Source organism: Thunnus thynnus, chromosome 1 (assembly GCF_963924715.1).
Source record: "Thunnus thynnus chromosome 1, fThuThy2.1, whole genome shotgun sequence".
Lineage (NCBI taxonomy): Eukaryota > Metazoa > Chordata > Actinopteri > Scombriformes > Scombridae > Thunnus > Thunnus thynnus.
In genome coordinates this window covers 22,992,158-23,017,775 of record NC_089517.1, presented here as the reverse complement: position 1 = coordinate 23,017,775, position 25,618 = coordinate 22,992,158, and the positions used below count along the sequence as shown (strand labels likewise).

General features: G+C 41.2%; 1 protein-coding gene across 7 annotated transcripts in view; it reads right to left on the bottom strand.

Moving 5' to 3' along the window:
• Positions 1 to 25,618, bottom strand: part of pax6b (paired box 6b) — a 40,041-nt gene that overhangs the window by 8,563 nt on the left and 5,860 nt on the right. Inside the window, exons 3-9 of one of the 7 annotated variants that reach the window (XM_067591360.1) lie at positions 24,097 to 25,538; positions 7,230 to 7,405; positions 4,540 to 4,613; positions 4,256 to 4,309; positions 783 to 913; positions 431 to 466; positions 130 to 345 (exon numbers count right to left, since the gene is read on the bottom strand). In XM_067591360.1, the coding sequence (XP_067447461.1) occupies positions 130 to 345; positions 431 to 466; positions 783 to 913; positions 4,256 to 4,268 (396 nt within the window). In that variant the 5' untranslated portion in view covers positions 4,269 to 4,309; positions 4,540 to 4,613; positions 7,230 to 7,405; positions 24,097 to 25,538. The other 6 variants (XM_067591316.1, XM_067591331.1, XM_067591323.1 and 3 more) reach the window with 6 other exon arrangements.

Sequence of the window (25,618 nt, the reverse complement as noted above, 5' to 3'; positions counted from 1 at the left end):
GAAACGCACTGTATTTAATAAGACTGAATGGTTGGTTGCCCATCTCCTTTTCCTCCACTGCATGAGAAAAAAAAGTCATTTCATGTGGCAAATTAAATCATGCACATAACTTACAGTCAATACACTTACACTGGGTATATTGTCGTTGGTGCAGATCCCCTCCGACAGAAGTCTGTCACGGATCTCCCACGCGAAGATAGACGGACACTCCCGCTTGTACTGCGCGATTTTCGCGACCACCTCTGGAGTGGCGACCCTGGGCTTGCTGCCGCCTATTGCTCTCGGTCTTATGGAGCCCGTTTCATAATATCTGCCCAGGATCTTGCTCACACAGCCGTTGGATACCTGGATAGAAAACAAAAGACACAATTGACATACATTATTTAGGACTATTAGCGGAATTTCTAAGATGGCGTCAAATAATTATCACCTTTTCACTGTCCAGCACTTGGACTTCATCATGGGTCTATAAACACAAAAAATATGCCTTGAATGGTATATTAGGCATTTCCTACAATAGATTTATTCATTATAAGAGCAGGCAGATTACTTTCCTTTCTGTCGGCCTTGTTACATTTCCAGTTAATAAAAATGATTCAACTAATTAATAAGAATTATATTGACTTAAGACGATCACAGCAGCATTTAGGCTTAATTTCATGTGAAAATCATACCATGATGTCTTTCATATTTTGCAACAATTGTAAAAAAAAAAATTTCAAAGTATAGTTTGCATTCAGAACAAAGTCAGTTTTCGGATCAAAAAGAAGCGTGTTTGTCACCTGCAGTATCCTGGAGATGTCGCAGGGTCGAGCACCACTGTGAGCAAGTTCAACTATTTTCTGCCTGGTGGAATCCGGCAGCGGTCTACCATTAACAAACACACCACCAAGCTGGTTTACGCCACTGTGACCTACATGGAGACAAAAGCATCGCAGTCATCACATCATATTACGAGTTCAATTAAAACATGTGTGATAAAGCAAATGATTTTCATTGAATGGTGAAAAGAATTATACAAGCGCACAAGATAACCGAGTTAAAGGTGAAACATGAAGATAGCACACAGAGGTACATTGCAGTTGTCTTCAAAAAAAAAAGAATTCTCATTGTTGTAAAACAGAAAAAAAGTGTCTTAAACCGGAGTGCACTGATAAAAGAATAGTTTTAAGAAATTGTCACAGCGCTCGGTACAATCCAAACTGCGCAGTTATTTAGTAAGACATGCAGAACATGGATGAAACATCAGTAGCCTCAGATAAACTAAAACATCTCAACGTCTTATTTCTAATATTAAATTAACAACTCAGTCGCTCCTCTGCCCTCGAGGATATTCTACAAACCTTTTATCAAAACAGCAAACTTGGGTATTAAAGCATTCGCACCGTTATCCATCCCTTCATGTACAGCTGCGCATCTCCAAGACCAGCACCTCACTCATAAACTATCCTCCAAATAATAACCAGCAGACAGCGACAATCACATAAAACACTAGACATGAAATAATGTATTAAATGAGCTTTCATTCAAAAGGCACAGCTTTTTTTGTAAAGTAACGCTAAATCGACAAGTCCTTTCTATGATAGTCCTTCAAAACGCACAATAATTACGCATCAATAGGATAGACACCACATGGGATACTTGCTCAAAAATAATGGGTTATCGTCTAAAAAGATTGCTTTTTGCTAAAATTGTTCTATGGTATCTCTCTAAAGCACAGAATAAGCCCGCAAACCTGAAGCCAAAAGGGAGAGCTGACTCCCCGGAGTGCCTGAGCTGCTCTCTGTTTCTCCGCTGCCTTCCCCTGCGCTGCCGCCCGGTACATTGACTCCGGGAGCAGAGGCTCCTTAGCAATAAATAAGCTCCAAATATAGAAGAGGGGGAAAATATGATGAGCCTGCCTGACATTTGTCTTTAAAATAAAGCTAGCTGCACGTCAAGTTTGAGCTTAATTTCTGGAAATAGGCGGAAGTCGCCTCGGATCATGCATGGGAGGCTAATTGAAAAGATCAGTTGGAGCACTTGTGGCAGGCATGTCACTTTATGACACCGCTCTGCTTTTGAAAATCGCATCGTCACGACAAATAGTAGCATGATAAAACGACCCTTTCTGTCTGCATTTGGATATCACTCAGACAAAATTGGACGCAACTCGTTTACCCTCCGAGGGAGACTTCGTTTTAAGGTGGCCAGGGGCTACGCGCGGTCACAGAAACGAGGGCGCGCCTGGATTCTTAACATATTAAAAGTGACATGCAGTTTTTTCCCCCCTTGTTTGTATTTGACAACAAATGCTCACAGCCACTGCAGTCCTGTTGTGTGCAATCGGTGGGCGTCTTTACTCTGAAATATGTCACAGCACTCTGCTCTAAACTACAGCCTTTATTTTATTTAAATGTTCCAAAGGGCCCGCATATAGGCGAGTGAAAATAAACCTGTTTAACTGAGTAACATATCCCTTTTGGTCGCTATGTGTAATAATCTTCCAGCGTGGATCTGATTGATAGTAAATCCATTATCATCCCTCCTGCTCTTTGGTAATTCCAGGATTAAGTGGAATTAATAGACTTCTTACGCTGAAATTGGCCTACCCGCATTAAGCAGCCCCCCTGCTCTGCGGGGTTTTCCAGGGCTGCTCCATCACCTCTGATTTATAACTATCATATAAATCCTCCGGATCGATAAAACCGTCAGATAAGGACATCACATAAAAATCAAACTCTCCTAAGGTTAAGTCTTAATCATGGCACAATTCCCTCAAGTGCCCAGAGTCGATCTCGCCCGCTGGCGCTGATTATGCGCCTTGTATTCTATTGCAAGTCGACTAATAGGAAAACATATGGTGTCAATTTGGACGCTCCCCACCATATACACCCAGGAGTTATTAGCACAAAAGCCACCGAGGCCGTCGCGACCTTTAGACAACCCAAAGGGCCGGGCCCAATGATATCTCCTCGGCAATTCGCACCAGACATCACACGCCAAGCCAGGGGAGCATCCCATTAACATCAATCCGCAGCAAAGCAGGAGCACAGGGTATTGTACACAGCTTTGATAAGGCCCCATCATCTCTATAATGGACAACTGGCAAGCAAAAAAAAAAAAAAAAAAAATCCTTTGCCATTGCGCAATCGAAGCGTAGCGCTCCGGCCTGTAAAATAAGGAGCTCATGCCACCAGTTTGTAAAAGTATTTATGTTTTTTTTCATCACAGGTCTTTTTATACAATGAATCACACCTCTACACATTAAATAAAAATCAACCCCAGACTGTCATAATCCAACATTGGCTTCAAACATATTTTGACTAATGCGCACAGATTACAGCACAGACACGTCATCAAGGTATATGGAGAATAATATAATAAAATTATTCCACACACCTTCATCACAGATGTCATACACCTCTTGTCCAGCAGCAAGAGAGAAAATGTTTCATGTTTATCCTTTTTGGTTTGAACACACCAGCAATAAGACAATATTCAACTCATGGGCCACTTTAAAAAAACACAGAGGCCCTATAAGCAACTTCATCTACCATATTTTTGATTGGCACCCACGACAATATGGTTGTTAATATTTATCTTCCGCTGTGAGCTCAGCCTGCACCTAACTGTGAGGCCCGCGGTTATAATATGAGCATTTTCTTTCTAGTTCATGCTGTCTGTCCGTGAAGAATATGGACTAATCTACATAAGACATTATTGCTATTCCTCATGTTTCATGCAGGGCTCTTCTCTACGCAGCTAATCTTGTATGCAGCCTGGCAGCCAGCTCTAACGCTAATGCAGACGGCTGTGCAATTATTTAATACCAACTCAAGCAGAAACAAAAATCTCCCTCTCAACCCAACCCCCTCTATTCTCCCTCTCTCTCCCCCCCCCCTCTCTCTCTCCCTCTCCCTCTCTCTCTCTCTCTCTGGAGCAGGACGACGTGTGATTAACTTGTTCAATAATAACTTGCCTACCTATCATTGCAAAAAAAAAATAAATAAATAAAAAAAATAAATTAACAGCAATGAAACGACCATCAAATAACTGCGAATATGTCGCCCCTGCACCTCAAAGTCATGCATATTTATGCATGTACATTACATTTCCTTTTCCTCCTTTTAAAGTGCTCCTAAAGTTATTGCGCTATAACAACCAGTGCATAATGTCAGTGGGTGTTGCTTCCATGCAACCACATTAAAACTTGCGGTTGTAATCAAAGTATCCACACAAATAAATGTTCAAAAAAAACAAAAAAACAACTTACTGTTCTGCATCATTGAGGCTACGCCAGACTCCCACGTGGCTTGGTTGTGGTATTCTAAGCGTCACAAGGAAATAACAAAAGTGGTTAGCATCAAAACATAAACAAAGATTTATTTTTTTTAAAAAGTCAAATTATTTGCAACATTTTTCTTTAAAAAAAAGAAATACAGTTTCTCATCTCGTTCGATTTGAATTTTTGCGGATCTGGTGCTTAAAACATAATAGATGCATAATGAATTTCACATCCTCAGTGTATGTATGTATTTCAGTATTAATTAAACTTGCCTGGAAACAGAGTTGACTGTCCACTCTATTACAATTTAGTCAATCATCTGCCGTTTTCACTACTTAATGTCTCCCTATAGGACAAAGCAAAACAACACATTAGCACAGCCACAGCTATACTGATGTACTTTAAAGCTACTGTATCTACATTAAGATGCACCTGAATGTTGCTGCCAAGCACAGAAATTAAAAGTGACACGGGACAACATTATTTTAACATCTTTAATGGGGCCTGTTTCCGAAAGCACTTGTCAGAATAAATTAACCCTAACAGCCTATAGTCGTGATATTGGGCCTGTACGTTTTCTTTCAAAAGGGTTTCTTTTTAGTTCAGATAAAGAAATCAGCCCTCATCGTCTCAGTAAGGGGCTTCTATATATAAATATATGTTTTTTTCAAACTTGATCCCCCCCCTCTTGTGGAGTCTATCGTGGAAATTGTACAGTGACACACGTTGTCTACCTCGCCTCACTGCTCTGCAAAAGTCCAGACCAGGAGGGGGTACAAAGCTGGTGTACAAAGCCTGCTGGACTCCAACAATGCACCCCCTTTTCTGCCTCCATATACCTCAAACCCGGGGCGAAAACTCGGCCTCTGCGACTAGAAACACACAGCTTCCCCACTAAACACACCAACAAGTTCAGATTAATACAAAGAGCCGGAGGCATGCATCCACCCCCTCCGGGACCATTCACACACACACACACACACACACACACACACACACACACACTGACACACATACACACACGACCGTGACCCCCGATGCCGCTACTGTGTGAATGTGGGTTTTGTTTGCCCTCCTTTTTTTTTTTTTTTTTTAAAGAAAAAAAATGTAAAAAGTAATTTCTTGTTATAAATATTTGGTGGTTATTTTGTGCTGCTGGTGCGGGTTGTAAAGCGGGTTTAAAGACACAACAGCGCAGTAGGGCGCTCAATTGGAAAAGACAAATGCATTAAAGAAGCTATTGAATGGAGAACAGATAAAAAGGGGGCCAGAGAGGGAGAAGTCTGAAGTTTTCATTTTCTCCCTCCATGCAAAGTTGTGTTGTGTGCAGAGCAAAATGGCCTAATACCGACGTCTAACAGGCTGTGTTTAGTCCAAGGCTAGTTTGTGAGATGCACGCATAGGGCCGCCATTGCATTTGGATTGTAGCTTTCTTTGGTGTTTTAACAAATAGGCTGCTCGGTCATTAATCAAATTCAGATTCCATCACACTGCCCCACATAGCCCGAGTTAGCCTGTTTGGCATAAGCTAAAATTACCAAAGCAACTAATTTAGATACTGTTCTTTTTGGCTTAATGTCATGATGTTTAATTTGATATGGATAAAATAATTATTCAGCTAAGTCTGACCAGGCTGAGAACAGACTGCAGTCAGTAGCTTTTAGCCCTGTATGGTCCAAGTGGTTAATCATTTATTTAAGGTCGAAAGCTCAAACGTTGTTGTTCCAGAGGTTAACTACGGTCTAATCTGCATTTCTTTTCCTTTAGTAATCCGTAACAACAATGTCTTAATTCAACATGCTTATTCTGGCCGCTGGATCCTGCGCTCACAACATTCATATGCAGAAATAGTTCATGTAGGCCTTGACTACAATGGCCGAGCTGCAAGCTAACAGAGAATATGTACATATATATACATACACACATGAAGATGACTTTAAAAAATATTTTTGTGTGTTAGAATACATTTAGTTATAGTTGTGCAGCCAATCGGTTTAATGTCAACTCAATTAAGTGCATCTCAACATATTAATCTATAGGCCTGGTGGGGTTTTGTTATCAGTCTTTTTTATTTTTATTTCTTTTTTTGAGGGGAGCTTTTATTTTATATTTAAAAATTAAAAATAAATTGAATAAATACAGGAAATGAATGATTTTTTTTAGAATTATTATAAATATGTCTACTTGTTTTGTAAAAACGGTTTCAAAGCAGCAGCAATCTGTATTTTGCATGAAACATTACTTCACATGATCGGTCTGTCAGTGTTGCTCTCTGATTGTTTTTCAAATACTACACAGTTTTAACTGCTAAAATGGAAATGTAGTGGCGCGCTGTTATTAAAAGGCAGACTGAGGCAGCTTAGAGTAAAAAAAAAAAAAAGGGGGAAAGTTGTATTTTCTCTGACACACAAACAAACACGCTAAAACCGGCCTCCTCTCGTTTCATGGAGGGGTTTTTTTTTTGTGAGAAGGCGCTTGGGTGACTCGCCTGCATGAATCAATCTGACACCTTTCCTCAACGGGTCATTGCGCCCCATTCTCCACGATGATCACTGTCCTGGCCCAACGTGACTTTTTACTCTTTGCTGTCATAAATAAGCGGTAAGCTATCCGTAAGGCCTATAAACACAACAACAAAAAAAAATCGAGCAGATAAAACAGACAGAGACGCTAAAGGCTGTTCGCACTTTTTTGGGGGAAGAGTCCAGTCAGAAGACAGGCTGCACAGTCCAAACGATAAAACAGCCACAACACACCCCACTGCTAAACCTCCTCCTACGGCCGAGAATAAATTACTTATAATAATACTAACCTAATAATAATAATAAGAATGATAATAATGATAATAACAATAATAATAATAACAATAACAGCCTAAAAATAATAATAGAAATATATTATATGTCCCAAATAGTAACTCCATAATTTAACAGCACAGACAAACTTTTAGTCAGGATCTCACCTTTTTGGGGCATCCTGCGTTGTTGTCAAAGTCCTTGGCAAACTATAGGCTACAGCCTAGTTCTCCACACCACAGAAAGAAAAAAAAAAGCCGACCAGGATCAGTCTCTTTCCGGAAGTTTAGAAGAGGGAAAAATTAGTTTCCAGTGGTCTTCGGCGGAGACGGAGGGGATATCCCTGCGAAGGAGACAGAGATTGACAGTGAACTCAGATGTCAGGACGCACGGAGTTTGGCGAGGATGTGCGCTGGCGTGTGAGAGAGCGAATGAGAGAGTCGGAAAGAGAGAGAGTGGGGAAGAGAAAGAGAGAGAGAGACACAGAGAGGAGGGAGGAAGAGAGGGTAGGAGGGTAGTGGTAGAAAGAGGTGGGGGTAAGAGAATGAACACACCTATGCTGATTGGTGATGGAACAAGTGTATTAATGTATGTGTTCCTGGTCTGCTGTGTGCGCCTCGCTTCGCCTCGCCTCCCTCCGCCGCTCTTCACTGGCCCATTAGCGCGACCCGACCTCTGTCATCATCCCCCATATAAACACTTCCCCCTGCACCACAGCCAGAGCGGGAAACGGGGCCGAGTCACAGCGAGAAAGAGAGAGAGAGAGGGAGAGGGAGAGAGAGAGAGAGAGAGAGAGAGAGAGAAAGAGAGAGAGTCTCGTCTTCCCAACCCACTAATCAGCCCACGCATGCAAATACCCAGCGCTCACTTGCTGAATATTTCCCTATTGCAAAGCAACTGCCTCGGAAATGCCTATTGGACGGGAAGCTCCTTCTTCCAGGCTGAATTGGGTCCGCGGAGGGAATCTCAGGCATGTTCAGCTCAAAACCTGAGGCTAGCTTGAGCTGTGAGGGGACAGAAACTAGCAGTGGAGCTTCCCACACGTGAATCGTAACACCAAATTAAAATCACAAAGAGCTGCAGCGTGCCTTTAATCAAGCAGTCGGTGCTCTACAGATGCGATTAATGTTATAGAGGCGCATGTAATTATGCTGTGGAAAAGTCTGGGGACACGTTGCTAAATGTCACCTCTGTTTTTTATTTGTTTTGTTTTTTTTATTCTTGGTTCTGCATCCACGTGTGACAACAATTTGCACTTTGAAAAACACAAAATGTTCAAATACCTTGTACTAGTTTTGTTCTCCTTTTAAGCAATGATACGTAAGTTTGCTTATGACAACAAATAACACACAAATTAGCTCTATATTACGGCAAAATAAATAAAATTTAAAAAAAACAAACATCTGAAGTCCCCAAAACATCCCTGAATGGAAACTTTGCTGCTGCTGCAGAGTAATGCAGCTTAGTTGGGGGGGAAAGTTGCTCTTTAGCTTTAAAGCTCCACATGGGAACATGTAAACTTTGTGACGGCCCTCCCTCACTAAAAACCATCAAAAAAAAAAAAAAAAAAAAAAATGTCCACCACGTGCTTTTGTTGATTCTTTTGGGTATCACCTTCCCCTGAATAGCCTTACCCCTCCTGTCAACAAGAACGCCATGCGTAAAGAGCGCAGCCTTTAGGCAAGCTCGGGTGCTTTTTATGGACACATTTGCGAGGCAAGGCGACGTCACTCCTGCGACCTGACAGCAAATAGCACGCGTAAATAAAGTAAAGCAAATGACTGTGTAGCCATGGCCACACGCTCCCGAACTGCGCTGGTTGAATGACTGGCTATTAACGCACACCTCAACGCACCCAAAAGCAACCCCTCTGCGCCCGTGTTTGAGTATACACTCGGAGCTTTGGGCAGCACCAGTCTCAGCACTGAGGAGCCCCGTCGCTTACTCCAAAGGAAGAGAACCGAAGGGAAGAGAATGAGGGTTGTATGGACGTGGAAGCCAAACTAAAGCAGAAAAGGGGGTGCATGAAAGGGCAGAGAGAGAGAGAGAGAGAGGGAGAGAGAGAGAGAGGAGAGGGACAGGCATAAGCAGGGGGAGGGGAGAGAAATAGCTTTTTTTTAGGGATGGGAGGCCATGAAATGAAGTCATGGAGGCCTACACTTGACTTTCTTTGACATGTGAAAAAGTAGGAGAAGTCAGAGCTCATCAATAAAACACTTTGGAGGTGAAAGAGGACTCCCTAACAACCATCGCATTCCTGACTATGGGTTCAATGAGTAGACAAACGACGCTGCCAGAGAGAGAGAGAGGGTGAGAGGGAGGGAGGGAGGAAGGGGGAGAGAGAGAGAGAGAGAGAGAGACAGAGAGAGAGAGAGAGAGAGGGACTGCCCGGCTTGAATGGGGCCCTCAGTGGGCCGGCGAGATAATGAGCTGAGAGGACCGGCTCAAACTGTCACCGAGGGTCCCGCGGTGAGGAACAACACTTTGGCCAATACTCCTTCATCAAACAACCCGTAAACTAAACGAGCACATTCATCTGTTTCTCCTTCCTGCATTGTTTCTACTCACTTAGACTGGTGGCTCAGCCTATAGGCCTACCGTGAATGCTCGCAGCTTATATCAGCAAGAGAGGAGGGAGGGGGGGGGAGGCAAACATTTTCACGTCAAGGACCCCCCTATTAGACATGCATTAGACCACAAACACCCCCCCACCTCCACCTCCCCTCCCTCCTCCAGCCACCCGATAGGAGTTTGTGCTATGAGGGAACCTCGTGTTAGTTATGAGTTACTGTAAATGACTGAACATACAGGAGTCATCATGCAGAGTTTAACTTTTCATTTGACTATTTTCTAGAGATCTAATAGGGCAGCATCATTTTCCAACATTTTTGGCGCCTGTAGCTGGATTGAATGAAAGTTGGAGGAACAGTCTAACCAAAAAAATAAAAAATAAAGTACCTCAGTGTCTTTTTTTTGAGAGCCTGCAGTGTTTACTGAACTATGCGTCCTCATGTCGCTCAGCCACAGTGAGTGCATGTGGTTTGGACAGCTGCATAAGAGCTGTTGAAGCATCAACCCAATGGAAAACCTTTTTTTTTTCAGTTTTAAGTAATAGAAGTGTTGTTTAATTCTCTGATTTCAACACATAAGCTGAGCTCAATGGTGACAAAAATGAAACATCTCCTCCAGAAAATGTAATCTCTATTGCGAAAATCTCCATCTATCACCAATCTATGTTTAATAGATACTAATTTCTTGTGGTTGTAGTCTACCTTTCTAGCGTAAATGTTATTGCCACTCACTTGTCACAGACGGCAGCTGTCAAAAAAATTCACACCACTAACCTGCTTCACTGAAAGACAGATTCCCCGATGAGTGTGTCAAGTAGTTTTCTTTGGGAAACAATACCTCCAGTAGGTTATTGATTTCTTTGGTTAAGCTGTAAATCCGCTCCAAGAGCTAATTCGTTGTCTCCACTCTCCAGAGATTTTTTTTTTTTCTCACAACCTCTTCTGGTATGTCAAGTATAGGCCTACAGCTTTATCATCAAGAGCCTTGTTTGAAACTATATTTTCTATATATTTCTCTGATTTTGTGAGGTAGTCTGGGTGGCTGCAGAAGTCTGCAAAAACCGGGAAGGCTGATGTTGGGAAAGCAATTAGCCCAATTCGGATTAGCAGCAACTAATGTCACAGGCCTTGAAAAGAAAGCCTAATCTGGTCGCTATTTTCCCCCAAGGCAATGTGGTATTTGTACCCCTCTAGAAACTTTTAAATACAAAAAAAAAGAAAGGAAGGAAGAAAAAAGAAAGAAAGAAACGTAAGGGGAGGGAGCTGGAGTGAAAAACAGTGACATTGTTTTTGGACAGGGAAAGGATGTAGTGGAGGGTAAACCCACCTAATTTAGATCGCTTTTAATTGGGATTACAGTTTACCCTTTACAGGCTGATATAAATCTTTATGAGGCAAATGCATCACGTGTAGTGTAAAAATCGTGTAATTAGTGCTGCAAATTTGAGGTTTTTCTCTGAAAATCTGTTTGATTTTTTTTAAGTGTATTTTTTTAAATGATTTTTCTTTTATTGATAGTTGTTTGCCTTTGTGATGATCTCCTACAGAAAGTCATAGTTTAATCACCTTTTCTTTATGGTGATATCTGAGGAGGTCTGCTAGAAAAAGATTGTATGCTGTAAATAAAGGATGACTGGGCTGCTTCATGTAATTGAAAAAGAGGAATTGGAACACAGTGATCTATATTCTTGTGTTAGAGAAGGAGGCATGAGTTAGTTAATTGCTTCAGGAACAACACCAACCCCTGTTTGTTTTGTTTTGTCTCAGGACACTGCTGCATGCACATTATAAATGCGGCCTAACTGTTATTACCTCCCACAAATTCCACCTCTACCTGCTGCTTATTAAAAATGATCATTTACAGGCCTCACATTTTAATATACCACCTTTGAGCAAGTAAACAAACATTATTATAATTTTTTCTCTTTCATTTCTACTATTTTTGTTGATGATGACAATTATTAACTATAATTATTAGCTGGTAATTTTAACAGTATTCCTTCTGATAATATTATAGTGATTTTGAGAGTTATAGAATCAATTTAAAGTAAAACAAAGTAATTTAAAATGATATTTTTTACTACTACTAATTATTATTATTATTTAGTGATGATGATGATAATGATAATAATAATAATAATAATAATAATAATAATAATAATAATAATAATAATAATAATAATAATAATAATAATAGTAACAACAACAACCAGTATTTTATAAAAACAGTAAACAATAGAAATGTCTACCTGAATCTGTGTGCTGCTCTCTTGGTGAGCTGACTTGTCATTCATCAAACAGCCTCGGATTGTCAGATTTATTAACTCTAAAGAGATTCATGGGGACGTCGGTGGCTAATTTGCATAAATCATCTGCACTTTTACAATGTGTAATTCTGTTTTTATCAACAATAATTAAACAATTACATGCTTGTTCGACTTTTGGGAACATTTTTCATTAATCTACTGGTTTTTTTTTTTTTTCTTTTTTTTTTTTAAATGGCACATGGAGCGCGTCCCGGAGCTGAGGCTGATGCCGATTTATTTCTCAGCACATTAAGTAAATATGAGGAAACATAACTCTATCATGGTCCTCATTCTCCTTGGTCTAAAGGCCTTAAATACAGAAACTAGTTTACATGTCTTTACATTAACTGTATTTTCAGCTGTTTTCAGTTGACCTCCTCTTTCTCCTCTACTGTGTAAGAACAGGATGTATTATGGGTTGTAGCTACTGTAAATAAGTTCATACAAATATTGTTTTTATATGGCCTAATTCAACCTTCACAGTGCACGCTCACTTCACTGACTTGTGGAAAGACATGGTGGAGCAGATCGGGGATTTCTTGTGTAGCACACAGAAGGTGTAACAGTCCACAGAAGCCCTCTCCTGGCAAAAGGCTGAAGGCTGGGATAAACACCGGGGCTAATGGTGTCACAGCGCTGCTCGGCAAGCGTGACATGAAGAAACACTGGACCCAAACATACAAGCGCCTGAACCCGGGGCATCCAAAGACTCCCAGCTACTGTTTGGAAATCAGATTGTATTATGCTTACCAAAGGAGATGAAAATAATCTCCTATCTGGAAACACATGTCGTTAAAAGAGGGACTAAAATTCAAAAATATATAAGCATCTATAAATGTATAGTGTAAATATATATACTATATAGTAGGCCTAGACCCATTTTATATAGAGACCAAAATCAATCTAAAAACCCCGAAGGCGCACATGTCATTTCCCTACATGCTACGTTGTAGTTGAAAATTTGAGACATTTTTTTTTTTTTGGAAGTTGCTGTCAAAACCTTTTAAAATATCTAATTTTACAACACGATCTATAACTTCTTTAACTTAACGCATAAACCAAAAATATCAAGGTGTTTCCCCCAAATCCCACGGATACAGCGCGATGAAGCGCAAAACTGCAGCCTGCACATATTCTGCTGATGGACAGCGTCATTTCCAGCGCGCTGATGGATCGAGTAAAGCTGAATAGATCCCGTCCACATTCAGTTTACTGTACAGGTCCAAGCCTTTAATTTCCCCAGCGTAAAGCTTGCAATAATAGCCGCTTTTTAAGGAGTGACGTGCGCTTAATTCCTCAGTGAATATCGCTAATTACACGCTGTATGCGTGTGTGATAGATGACAACAAAAACCAAGTCAGCTCGCTGTGTTCAACTTTGTGTGGGTGCACACCTCCTGTAGGCTACACAGAGTAACGTGCAAGCACTTAACCAATAATTTTACCTAACTTTAGCCCATGTCGCAGGCTTATAATCAATCAGCATGCACGTTCAAGTTAGTGCCTGACTGGCGAGATTTGTTAAAAGTGTCGCGCTTGTGCAGCGTTTAAATATTCTCAAAAGCAGGATTTCCAACACATCAGGGATTTAAATATTAAAAAGAAACTGGCACGATGTCCGTCCAAACTCACCGCATGAAAGGCAGCAGACGCGTCTATGACCGGTATCCTGTGCGTATAAATTCGCTTCTCTCCTCCCCGGATCTTCCCTTCGTGTCACAGCGACAGAAACTTATAGGTCCCGATTCAAAAATCTATCTACCTTTGGATCCGTCGTGGAGTTGAAATGTCAATGAGAGTGGGGGGAAAAAAATCTGCGGCTCTTTTACCAGCAACTTTCCCTTCAGCATCAGCCTAAAGTTGGCAGTGATTGGCTGGAGCGACGGGGCGACGTCATACCTTGGACAGGACACAGAGCACAGAATAGGGAAGTGCACACGGTAGCCAACATGTGGAGAACACCGGCCTGTGTTTCTGTCCCAGTGTGTCTGCTGTGTTCAGGGACTGACAGCTAACAGGTCACTATGCAGGGAAAACTTCCGTCTGTTTTTGTCTTTATATTTTGTATTTTATTTTACTCCACCTTATTGTCCCAAACTGTCTAAATTTCCACAGACGGACAGCGAACAGTTCTTCACTATTACTGTGTGATGGCTTTCTAATTTTCTTTTTTCTGTCTTACATTTACACATTACACGATCTTAGGGCTGCGCTAGTGGGGATTCAACGTTTCTCTGAAGACCACTTAGGCAAGAATAGATGCTTTGTGCTTTGCTCGAGTTTGAACAGGAGTTAAAAAAACCCCTCTACTTAGAAAAACAAACTATGCGCTGGGTGTGTTTTTAAAAGTAAAAATAACACATGGAGGTATGTCCTTTTAATTTATCCTGAAATGGAAAACACTTGCACAATCTTAGCAAAAGAAATTCATATCCAATCAAAACAAATCCACCAAAGACGTAACCTGACCTGTTTATTAGCTAAGTATTAAAGTTTTAAGGGGAGAGTTTTTGCAAGATATTTTTAATACAACTTTAGATTTATGAAAACTTTTGCTGCATTTCCCCCTAACAGCTGCTTCCTTTAAGAGCTATAATATGATCAGGGTATTAAGACACGAGCATGTACATAGTGTTGTTGTTTTGTTTTGGTTTTTCCCTTTTTTAATCTGAGCATGCTCAGTATGCAACAGGTGTGGATAGAAAGGTGCAGGCAAGTCCCACTCAAAGGACCTATGAAAATGTCTCCTCGTGATGTATTTGGGCTGTAGGCCTAGACTAATTTCCAAGGCTTTTGTATAACGCAGTCCTCTTTCAAGGATTAAAAAAAAGTAATCATAAACAAGAATTATAGTGTGGACAAGTCGCTAAAAACGTTTTTTTTTTTTTTTATTTCTACAGCCCTATAAAATTCTCATCCGTAACTCATAATGGGGCTTTAGCTTCCCTTTCACTAAGGCGGGCTAAAAGCCTCGAATCCTATTTCACAACCTCTGATGTTTGTGTCAATTTGAACAAGAAGGTGAGTAAATGGGCAACCGCGTCGCTGCTTGTCTCTCAGGAAGAGACCGGGGCAGCGCAGGTACGGGCCAGTCAGGACTGGCTGTGTTTGGGTCCATTATTTGGAGGAACAGCCATTAAGAAGCCTTGATACTGTGCAACGCAGCAGGGTGCTCGACATCCGCGCTGGAAACCGCACGGCTTGGTCCCTGCTTATCAGGCTGTCAATAAAACGAGATGGGATACAGCGGTCGGGCCAGGTGCTCCCTTTCCCTTCCCACACAGCCCCGCTCTCCAGAAGCAGATCAGGCGTAAACGCAAATCTGTCCAGCCGGTTTTCCCTCTGCCGTCACCACGCTGCTGCACAACGCCACCCTCTCTCCCTCTCCCTTTCCCTCACACACACACACACACACACACACACACTGACAGTTTTTTTCAATGTTTTTTTTTTTTTTTTTATGGAAGTATGGGAACTCAAATACTTATGACACTGAATATCTGCTTGTGTGCATCCCAATCCTCACTGCTCATGATATAGTAACCACACACGTTTAAATCAAAGTTAACTATTTGAAATTATTGCCCATTTACATGTCGGTGCAGATATATAGAGGCCAGGACAACATGAATGATGGAGCATGTTTTAAAACTACATGAGAGCCCCGGCGCGAGGCTTTCAAGGAAAATGCCATTCTCTTGCTCGGTCCGACTGATCAAATTTAAAACAAATTGTGTAATGATCGACCTCCCCTCTCTAGCCATGCAGAACATTATGTCGCCATAGCCTACGCCTCATGAGCTTATTGTTTACTGTCGCTGTAGCAGACAGAGAAAAATGTCCAGGGGACCGAGCACGTTACCAGAAAGCAGAGGGTGCACGCAGAGCTGAAGCTGCGTCCAAGAGGGGCATTTCATCCTTCTAAATTAGGATTAATTGCAATGGAGACCAGGAGGTAAGTTCTATCTGAACTTCAAGTTTAAACTGTGCTGTGGAATAGACCCTATATTTGGTTCAAACTTTGTTATTTATGCTTGAAGTTGTGGACTTTTTTTCTTCTTTTTTTTTCTCGTCAAAAATAACACTATAGGTCTATATTAGTCTAAATAATGAGAAAAAGGCCAGCGATTAGTCGATTTGGAAAGTGATCATGGAGTGGGCAAAATTGTGAGGCCTGTTGCTGCTGAGTCTGCCATTCAAACAGCAGGCATGAAGTGTGCAGAGATGTTTAGATTGGCCATCTGATATCTCCAATTTAAGATACAGTGTCCAAAGAGTATATAGCCTAATTACGCCCCCCCCCTCAACACAGACACACATACACACACACATACGCACACGCACATGCAGACACACTCTCCGCGTCTCTCTCTCTCTCTCTCTCTCTCTCTCTCTCTCTCTCTCTCTCTGTCCCCCTGTGTGAAATGTTTTAATAAGCCCTACACGCTCTGTGTGCAGAGTTTGATTTGTTTTCTCTCCATGCTCCCCGGCCCTGGATCGAGACATTAGCCGAATTCCCCCGGGGTGATTGGATGCAATTTGTCCGGAGTAGACAGGCACGTCCTGGATGTTAGGAATTCACTTTGGCTCAACGTGACAAGTCTGACTTCGATCTACAATTGCATCTGAAAGTGCAGCGAGCGGAAAGATCCCATGCCATTAAGTGTTCTTCTCCCCACACTTTCTTTTTTTTTTTTTTTTGAAAAATAACAAGATCCTCCATTTGCTCACAAATATTCACAACAATTCCATTTGCGACACCTCTAATCTGCTAGTGAGGCCTTTGTGTTGCGCTAAATGCGGGCTGTGACGGCGGTGGTGCAAATGGTCAGTCCGCCGAGTCAGACTGGAGGGAGAAAGTCCAAGCAAAGGGATATTATGCCCCAAATCTATGACCCTTTAAATTAGATTAAAGATTGACAGTGGGCTGGGGTTTTTTTTAAAAACCGTAAGACTGACACATGCCACGCATACTTGCCTGTGATTGATTCTGATGCTACATGTTGGCAACAATAATGCTGCTGTTTTGCGCAGGGCTGAGTAGGCGCATTTATCACTCACTTGCCAGGAGTGGCTGAAGTCAGTGTCCGTGTCGCGCTGTGAGCTGACAGGGGAAAATGGGAGCTAACGAGGTTGTCAGATGTCCTGACAAGACAAATGAGAGCGCGTCACTCCCTGCGCTTTAATAAGGTTTAATGGAAACGTATTGCACCGTTCAAAATAAAGTGTTACACATACCGGGGTCTGGCGGCGACGCAGTTAATTACGCACGGTGAGGTAAATTACGCATCAGCTAAAGGGTGTTGGCCTGGACTCAGCACCATCAGAGAGGACTGTATCTATATGACACCTATGATTTGTACTTAACAGACCATCTCGACCTTGGACTTTCTGTTGCTTTCATCGAGTAATTAGTCTAAAGTTGACTAACAAACAATTACATCAAAACTGACTTTCCTAAATGTGTTCAACAGTTTAAGGGGAGGTCTTTTTCAGAGCACATCTTAGCAAGACTTGGAATGTTTTTTTTTCATGTAATAAGCCTGTGATCAGAAATGTGAAAAATCACTGAGAGGACATGAGCTTTCATCCGGCAAAAAAGATTTTTACTCATCACCTGTTATTGGCCAATAAAAACAAATCAAAGATCTTCCATATATTGGAATGTATAGATCTGCCTTGATGCTTATGTAATGAGCCATTTCTCAAGTATATTTTCACCTTAAGGCCAGACAGAGCAAAATATGAAATAACAAGCAGTATTAAATCTTATATACTGTAGGTGTTAGTGTCTTCTAAGCAGTAATAAAAACACTTTGGAAGAGGATGACCTCTGAGTCAAGAAATCTGTAGACTTTACTAATATTTTTTGCTCCAGTGTGTGTGTGCAGTACACTCACTAAATTACTGTAGATGAAATGTAATTCCTGTCACCTGTCAGAACATTTGAAAACAGTCTGCAAGGCAGAAGTTTCCTCATTACTCGAGCTGTGATCTGGGTGATTTTTTTTTTTTTTTTTTTTTTGTGAATAACGTTGAGCGCTGAGGTTGTGCATTCTTCTGTGTAATTCATGGTGTGCGATATGGCCAACACACGGTATGGTAGTTATGGTCATGATACATAATCCCCAGGGCAGGGCTGATGCTGAGCTCAAACTAAACCGTGCTGCTCTGAAGAGACTCTTTAGCGGTGCTGTACTGTAGGTACTAGATCCTTTCTACCAGTTTTATCTCTGTTTGATAATATCTATTCCATAATGTGCTCAATACTGTTTTTTCCATCTTCTTAAGCCACATGATGATCTGCTATAGCTTTCTATTAGTATCATAATGATAAATTCTGTGATGTATTATCAACTGACTCTGAATGACTGGAATCAACATATTTTTTTTTCGTAGATATACAAACAAGCCTGGTCAAATGAGCTGGGAAAACAAGGACCAACATTATAACACAGACTGAGAAATGTGACTCGTAAAATGGGCAAAGCGTTACAGGAACATAGGCAGTAAAGTGTTTGTTTCCCCACAACCTCGTTTACACTGAGATATTTTACTCACTATGATGAATATTATGAAGTAAAATCATAATGATCACTCTGTATATCAGACCATCTCCTCCACTACTATATGATGGTCAAGATTCACTTTGCAGAGGTTCAATCCATGACTCAACAAGCATAGTGAGTGACAGGTGACGGGGCATGGCATTTGTAAAGATCTCATTCTAACCCTGCTCCTTTTCTCTCCTGGTGGAGGGGGCGGGATGCGCGCGTAAAAATAGACATAATTTCACTAATGCCATCACCTGGCCTCTGGCACTTCTCTGTGCACGGTCAGAGAGGCCGGAGCACCTGCTGCAGAGGAGCAGCGCCAGAGGATCCGAGGGGGAGAGGTAATTATACTGTCGGCACCGCTATACACTGCCCAAATAGGATAGACAGATAAACAGACAGAGACTTTTGTGTGTGTTTGTGTGTGTATGTGTGTGTGTGTGCGCGCGCGCGCAGAACTGCAAAAAAATGTACAAACTATTGCGCACAGGCCAAAAGAAGAGACAGAACATAAAACAGCAAATGTGGCAAACTCAGCGCAGATCTGTGTGATATGTATAAATGGATGCAGCGGCACAAACGCTGTACGTGAACTCACACAGATAACTGGGCTATGTAAAACAACACACACTAAATCAGGCAATAACGACGACAAACCGTCTGGAAAATGGACGCACATAGTGCAGCAAGAAATCACTTCTTCCTCCCCTCCCTCCTTCTCTGCGTCTGGATGACAAATCCTATCCTGGAGTAAATATTTTGAGGATAATTGAACTGATTGTTATTTGCAAGTTTCTCTGTCTTGAATATAAAAGCGGCGGCTCGCTTGTGCGTACTCACAATGACTTTCAGACCATTGGCGAGATATATTCATAATGTGGCGAATCTTAAACCCCTAATATGCAATTCTGCAGAATATGTCATGATGCATTATTGATTTTGGCATTTTTATGTGTTGTTCCCCTCCTCTGCAAATCGCAAATATTCTTTTAACAGTGGAGATATGAGTTACATAGGGCTCCAGAGGTTCTGAAAGGTCATTAAAAGCTCGTCGTTAAAATGTGACATAAGCTGACCTCTTCAACGCTTTAAAGAAAGCTCACTAAAGCCTGCCACAAAATATCACTGAGACAAAAGGGCGAGAAAATGAAAGTAGTGAAATTTGTGTTTGACAACATGTTTAAGACTTATTCAACCAATGTGTACCTTGAACATGTAGATTATTGAGGACTTCTCTGAGAAAATAAATGTTCGGGTCACCGCTTCACTATTGATCTTATTCATTCCATCCCTTATAGGCCGGTTATTCAGCAGCACCCCGCTGTGGATACACATTTCAGCCTATACAGTGTTAAGCCTGTAGTGGCTACAGATAGACTCTGTATAGACCACGAAACGTTTCTAAATCTAATCACAAACGAACCGTAATTAGACAAGTAATTACCGGCGTAATTAACAGCCTCTTTCTGCTCGCTGTGCTTTGATATGGTCGGGCAGGGAGCTCGGCGCTTTGTGGCACACACAGGCAGCAGCAGCAGCAGCGGATAAAGTCTTTATTATTATTGCTGGAAACCCATCTGGTAATAGTCTTGCCCGAGACCTCCTCCCCCCTAATCAAGGTTTTAATTAAAGACGGTTGAGGGCCATGGAGAACATGAAGGCCAGTAATTAAGACTAACATTGGACCCTAACAGATGCAACCCTCCTCCTGCGTTGGTGAAAAAAAGAAACATACAATCCAAGACGCGCAGTCGTTTATGCATATGTAATATCCCATAAATAATTATTGTTAAACTATGATTGGCAGTTGCTGATCTCCATAACACATAAAAACAAGTAATAAAAACTTCAATCATTTTTTTTCTTCATGTAACTTGCACCAGGTTTAAATAGTGTCAAACATATACTTATGTCAGACTTTAAAAAGGGGAGTAAACTCTGTTCCTGCCATAATAAAGCAGGTACAGTCAGGTTATAGTTGCCATGTAAACAATACGGTATTTAACCCTTCATTTGAGGTCTGAAGCACATTTAGTTGAAAGGACTCGATGCGGGCTGGATGTTTGTTTTCATATTTCTTTGACACGTATTGATTTGAGGACGGCTATGAGGGTTTTGTGGCGGGAGAGAGCCCCTGGGCAGAGTGATGCCTGCACACTAGCCCGACATCTAAGTGTCCAAACAGGACGGAAGGATTGACAATATCATCATCATTATACACACGCACACGAGCGCGGTTGGACACGAGCACAAAAGTTGGTATCACACATTAGCCTAACTGCACTTTAAAGCAGCCTCGTTTAGACATTCAAATTAAACCATTCTTAAACTTTTTTTTCTAGGGAAATATTTATCTTGGGTGATGATTCTCTGTCCAAGCTGTCAGAGAGATTTAGAAATCGAATAAGATTGCAAAAGAGAAAAATCCTCTCCTTGGTCAGATATTATGCTGATAAAATGATTGAGCGCACGTGATTGATTAAAAGGTAAAAAGATTTCAGTTTAAGTACGAGAACACAATAAGCCAATAATCTAAGTATAGCTTCATCCAAGCAGATGAACCAACCCTGCAAAAATAAGGTTTCATGCAAGATTTTGCGTAAAAGTGCACCTGAAATATAACTGCTGAAACCTCTAGCTGCTGGATAATACAGACCACGTTATATAAAAAAAAAAATGCAATAAAACTGCGTCATGTGCTCACATTCGCTTTGATCTGTCCCCACTCATCCCCCTTATGTCTCTCTCTCTCTCTCCTATACTTCCTCCATAAGTTGCATTGTGAAAGTTCAGAGTCGCCCCTCTTCAGATGGGTAAGCAGATGGGAAGACGTTTAGCCAAAATCCCCCGCAAAGTTCCCCCTGACTGCCCAGCCACCACTGGAAAGGGCCTACGAGGAGGGTGCACTTTGGCTTCTCGACCTCGCCACATCTCCTTTAATAAATGGCAGACCTGATCCAAGACTCAGACCTGGGAGAGGCTGTCTTGTAAACGACAGAGGAAAGAGGGAAATACCAAGTGGTGTTTTGTTTTCTTTTATAATATATAACCCTCACTTTATGTAGGACTGCTATATATTCTTGTTTTTATGTTTACGATTACACTTAACATACGTATAGTTACCTTTGCACACGCAGTGGGGAGGCCATGCGTTCAATTACAGGTAATTGTGGATGGGAATAGACTGTCTCGTTAATCCAGCAAACCTTCCTCAATAAAAAAAGAATATAGATCTGTAGTTCTTACTGCAAGAGGCTCCCTGTCCTTACAGAAACATCTTCAGATGATCACAAACAGTAGAAAACTTGGCCTGTGTGCTGCAGCACTTCTCAGCCCCACCGCCAAACCACACTGTGCTTCATCATCGCCACTTGTGGAGCTTTTCTGCCCCCTAGCGCCGAACCACAGAGCCACATAAACTCTCCTGTCAACCCTGTTATTGTTGTAGAGTTTGATATTGAAATATGCTGCTAGGCTCATTTGCACACTGCTGAATACTAGTGACCTGGCACAGTGTGTATTCAGGTGAACTTTCAGGTGACTACTTTCACTGTTTGAGTCCACTAGTTATGTTTTGAATTCTGGCATTAATTAGGATTAACTGAAAAAAAATATTTTTTCCAAAAAATAATAATGTGTTTCTCAATTGTAAGTTATGTTTATATATGTTTGGCATGAAATGAATGGGGAACAGTTTTTGAACATATAGTCTTAAAATCTTAATCATATATAATCTAGATTCATATAGTTTATTGAAATAAACTACACACCCCGGTAGTCCTGCTTTTTCTAATGACTGGTCACTAAAGACAGTTTCCAGGCTGTTTTAAAAACATTAAATAAGAAAGCTATTAAAAATATGGTTGTCACACCATAAACTATGTCCAACATGGTGGAAACATAAATGTAACTTTATAAGTACCATCATAATTGAGTTGATTATAGGACATAAAAAGTGTTTTCTGTCTCATACCTTGGGAATTAAAATATTTTCATGCTTTTTAAAATGTTGATTGGGTTCATGCAAACATTAACATCTTAATAACTGCTGCCATATATTGATGTTTTTATAGTTATTGTCACACATTGTTCATTGATGCAGTTAATGTACTGTGTGTGTGTAGTTCCCTGTGGTGTCAGTATGACCTCTCACTGAGTTTATGTTGGCACACAGTGTCGATCTATCTACTTATCAAGGTTCTAATACTGCTGTTAGTGCCACAGTGTTTGGCCTTAAATGAAGTAGTTATAACATCTTACAAATAGATTTCTTAAAATGTTGGATGTGTTTAACATTTTTTACTTACTTACTGTTTGTGAGCCGATTATGATCATTATGAGTATAATAGAAAAAAAGAGGTAGACCTGATGTAACTCTTAACATTAAAACTTTCAGTTTCAGGTTATTATGCACTGATTATATACATGAATTATAATTCTCAACATCCATAAAATAATTAAGTAATTTTGGAAAAGTATTAATATATTATGAGTATTAACAATGCATGACTATTAGTGTTTAAAAATTAATTTGAATACAAATAAAGGTTGCCATCTTGAATTTTTGGGCCAAGTCCTGATCCAAAGAAAAACTTACAAAATGTGGGGAAAACACACACACACAAAAAAAACATTTTACAGCATAATTATGCTTTTTACAGTCTTGTATAAACGTTTACAGCCATGTAGTGGAGGATATAACTCTACTTACTTCCTCTACATAGATTTCCTCATCTTATAGTACTGTTTTAAATCTTCAAAATCAATATTCATATGGGGTTGACCTAAGATACAAAGGCAACTATTTCTGTTTTACACTATGTATTACACTATTTCTGAAAGTGTAACAGATTTTTCATTTTATTTCTAGCAGTTTGCTTACTAGCCCATTTTTTCCTTTACCACTATATCAGCAGTTACAGGAGAGCAGTCCTCCAAAGCTTTCTGCTCCAGGTACACAAGAAGGAAACAGGCAATTACTCATAATATCCCAGTAATGTTAAAAGAATGAGACTTAATTTTCCATCTGATTGCATTGAGAGAAATGTCAAACGTATTGGATTGAGACTGTTGTTTTAATCATTAAGGGAGCACAGCGAAGGTTGATGAAGATGAAGTATTAAGGTTTTGCTGCTCATGCATAATTTAGCCTATTGATCAGGTGAGGCTGTGAGGCCAAATAATTGGCTTCCTGGATGTGTTTTTGAATTGTGTGTTTTCTAAGGCATTGCAATATACAATATCCTGTTGGCCATAATATCGGAGTATAAATTGGATCAAATGATGAAATTATAAAACAGATTATTGATATTTTGGCTTGAAAAAATACTGTAGCTCTTAAATAAACGAATGGTTGTGGCACCTACAACACACTCAGAGAAATTCCCCTTAGTCTGCCGCAGTATTTTGTCTTGTAATGGAAATGTGTTTCCCTTGGAGGATCTCTGTCTTTCCCTTTCTCTCTCTCTCTCTCTGTCTGTGCATGAAGTGAGGCTGGCATTTACTTGACAATTTCTGCCTTTAAGTGCAGGCTTTAAGTGCAGTGTTTTTATCTACACCTAAGATAGCTACGGACCAGGACAATTTAACAGGCAATTTAACTGACCGTGTGTTAGTGAAGCTGTCTGAGTCCCACTCTCTGCCAGAGCAGCATGGCATGATGGATGTAGGCAGTCTGGGCTAGGTAAAAAGACACACACACGCACACACAAACACACCCACAATCCTATTGAATACACAGATACACAGAGATACACAGACACACTGCCCTGCCATATTTTCCCAATACAAACGCATATGGGCCCATCCACAGCCAACCCCCTTCCATTAAGTCAACATCTTGTGCTGGCGGTTGGAACAGTGCGGGGCTGGAGTCAGGTCGTCCAAATCCGTCAGTAAGAGGAGGCAGAGGCGTTTGTCATCCTCCTCTCTGGGCACCATCCTCCTGGAAGAGAGAAAGGGGGGACAGAGGGTGGTGGAGCTACGTAGCATCTGGCTCTGGTAGCTCCAGCTGCAGGGAGAGAGGGGGACAGGAGCTGTGCTGCAGCCCAGGGGAGACACTCTTTCTGCAGCCAAAACCACTCCACCACCCTATCAGCTGGAAGGAGGAGAGATAGAATTTGCGGGTGTTTTCGATAACCTACAATGAGGAAGGAGATGATGTAGTGCAGAGAAAATAGAGATATTTATTTCCTTGATTTCCTCTGGTGTGGTGTTTCAATTATCATTTCGATTTCTCACTGCGCTTATATTGCTCTGAGAAGAATTAGGGTCATTAGACTATAGAGACAAACCCCTTTACATCACATAGTATTAAGGTCTTTGTGGCAGTACTCAGCTACAGAAGTACGCGTCCTCTGCAACAGAATAACCCTGCAGCAACAGCACAAAGGCTGAGAATGGCGTTTGTGGCACATGCGCACACTCGTGCACAGTTTTACTCGAACATGCCACAGCGCAGAGAAGGTGTAAGGGAAGTATTGTAATGCCAACTGACTACAATGTTGGACCAGAGGAAAATGTCACCCAAATGATGACCCATAAATCACAGGCCACAGTCACGCAGCCAAGGCCTAGAGACAGTCTTTAGCATCTAGCGTCAGTACACAAATGATGTTTAGCCAGTGGCAGACATTTAGCACCAGACTCCATCGCCTCCAAGGGCGCTTTGTCACAGATCTATGGATGATTCAGAGCCTGGGGACAGCATTTAGTATTAGCACTTAATGTCCCAGTGTGTTCCAGGGGTTTGTTCTCAGGCAATATGGTTCTGCTGATTGAAAGAAGAGATCAAATTAGATGTTTTGAGGGAAGGGATGAGAAGTCGTCAGAGGGGCAACACATGCGTTGTTCTCTTATTGTGAAGTATGACCTTTATGGGGGGAAGATCTAGGGGGCTGAGGAGCCCCTTTCCTCAATCTGAGATGTCCTCTGGGATTAATTAACCCCATTCTTCCATTAAGCCTCTGGGATTTGCATCTTAGATTGGGAGTCCTGCAGGAGCCTCCATGCTCTTCTTCTCTGGTCTCTATCAGGTGCGGGCACTTCCTGTTAGATCAGAAAGACACCCTATACTCCATAACCTTTTTCAGATTATTAGATCTGTGACATTGTTGCCAGAGATGACT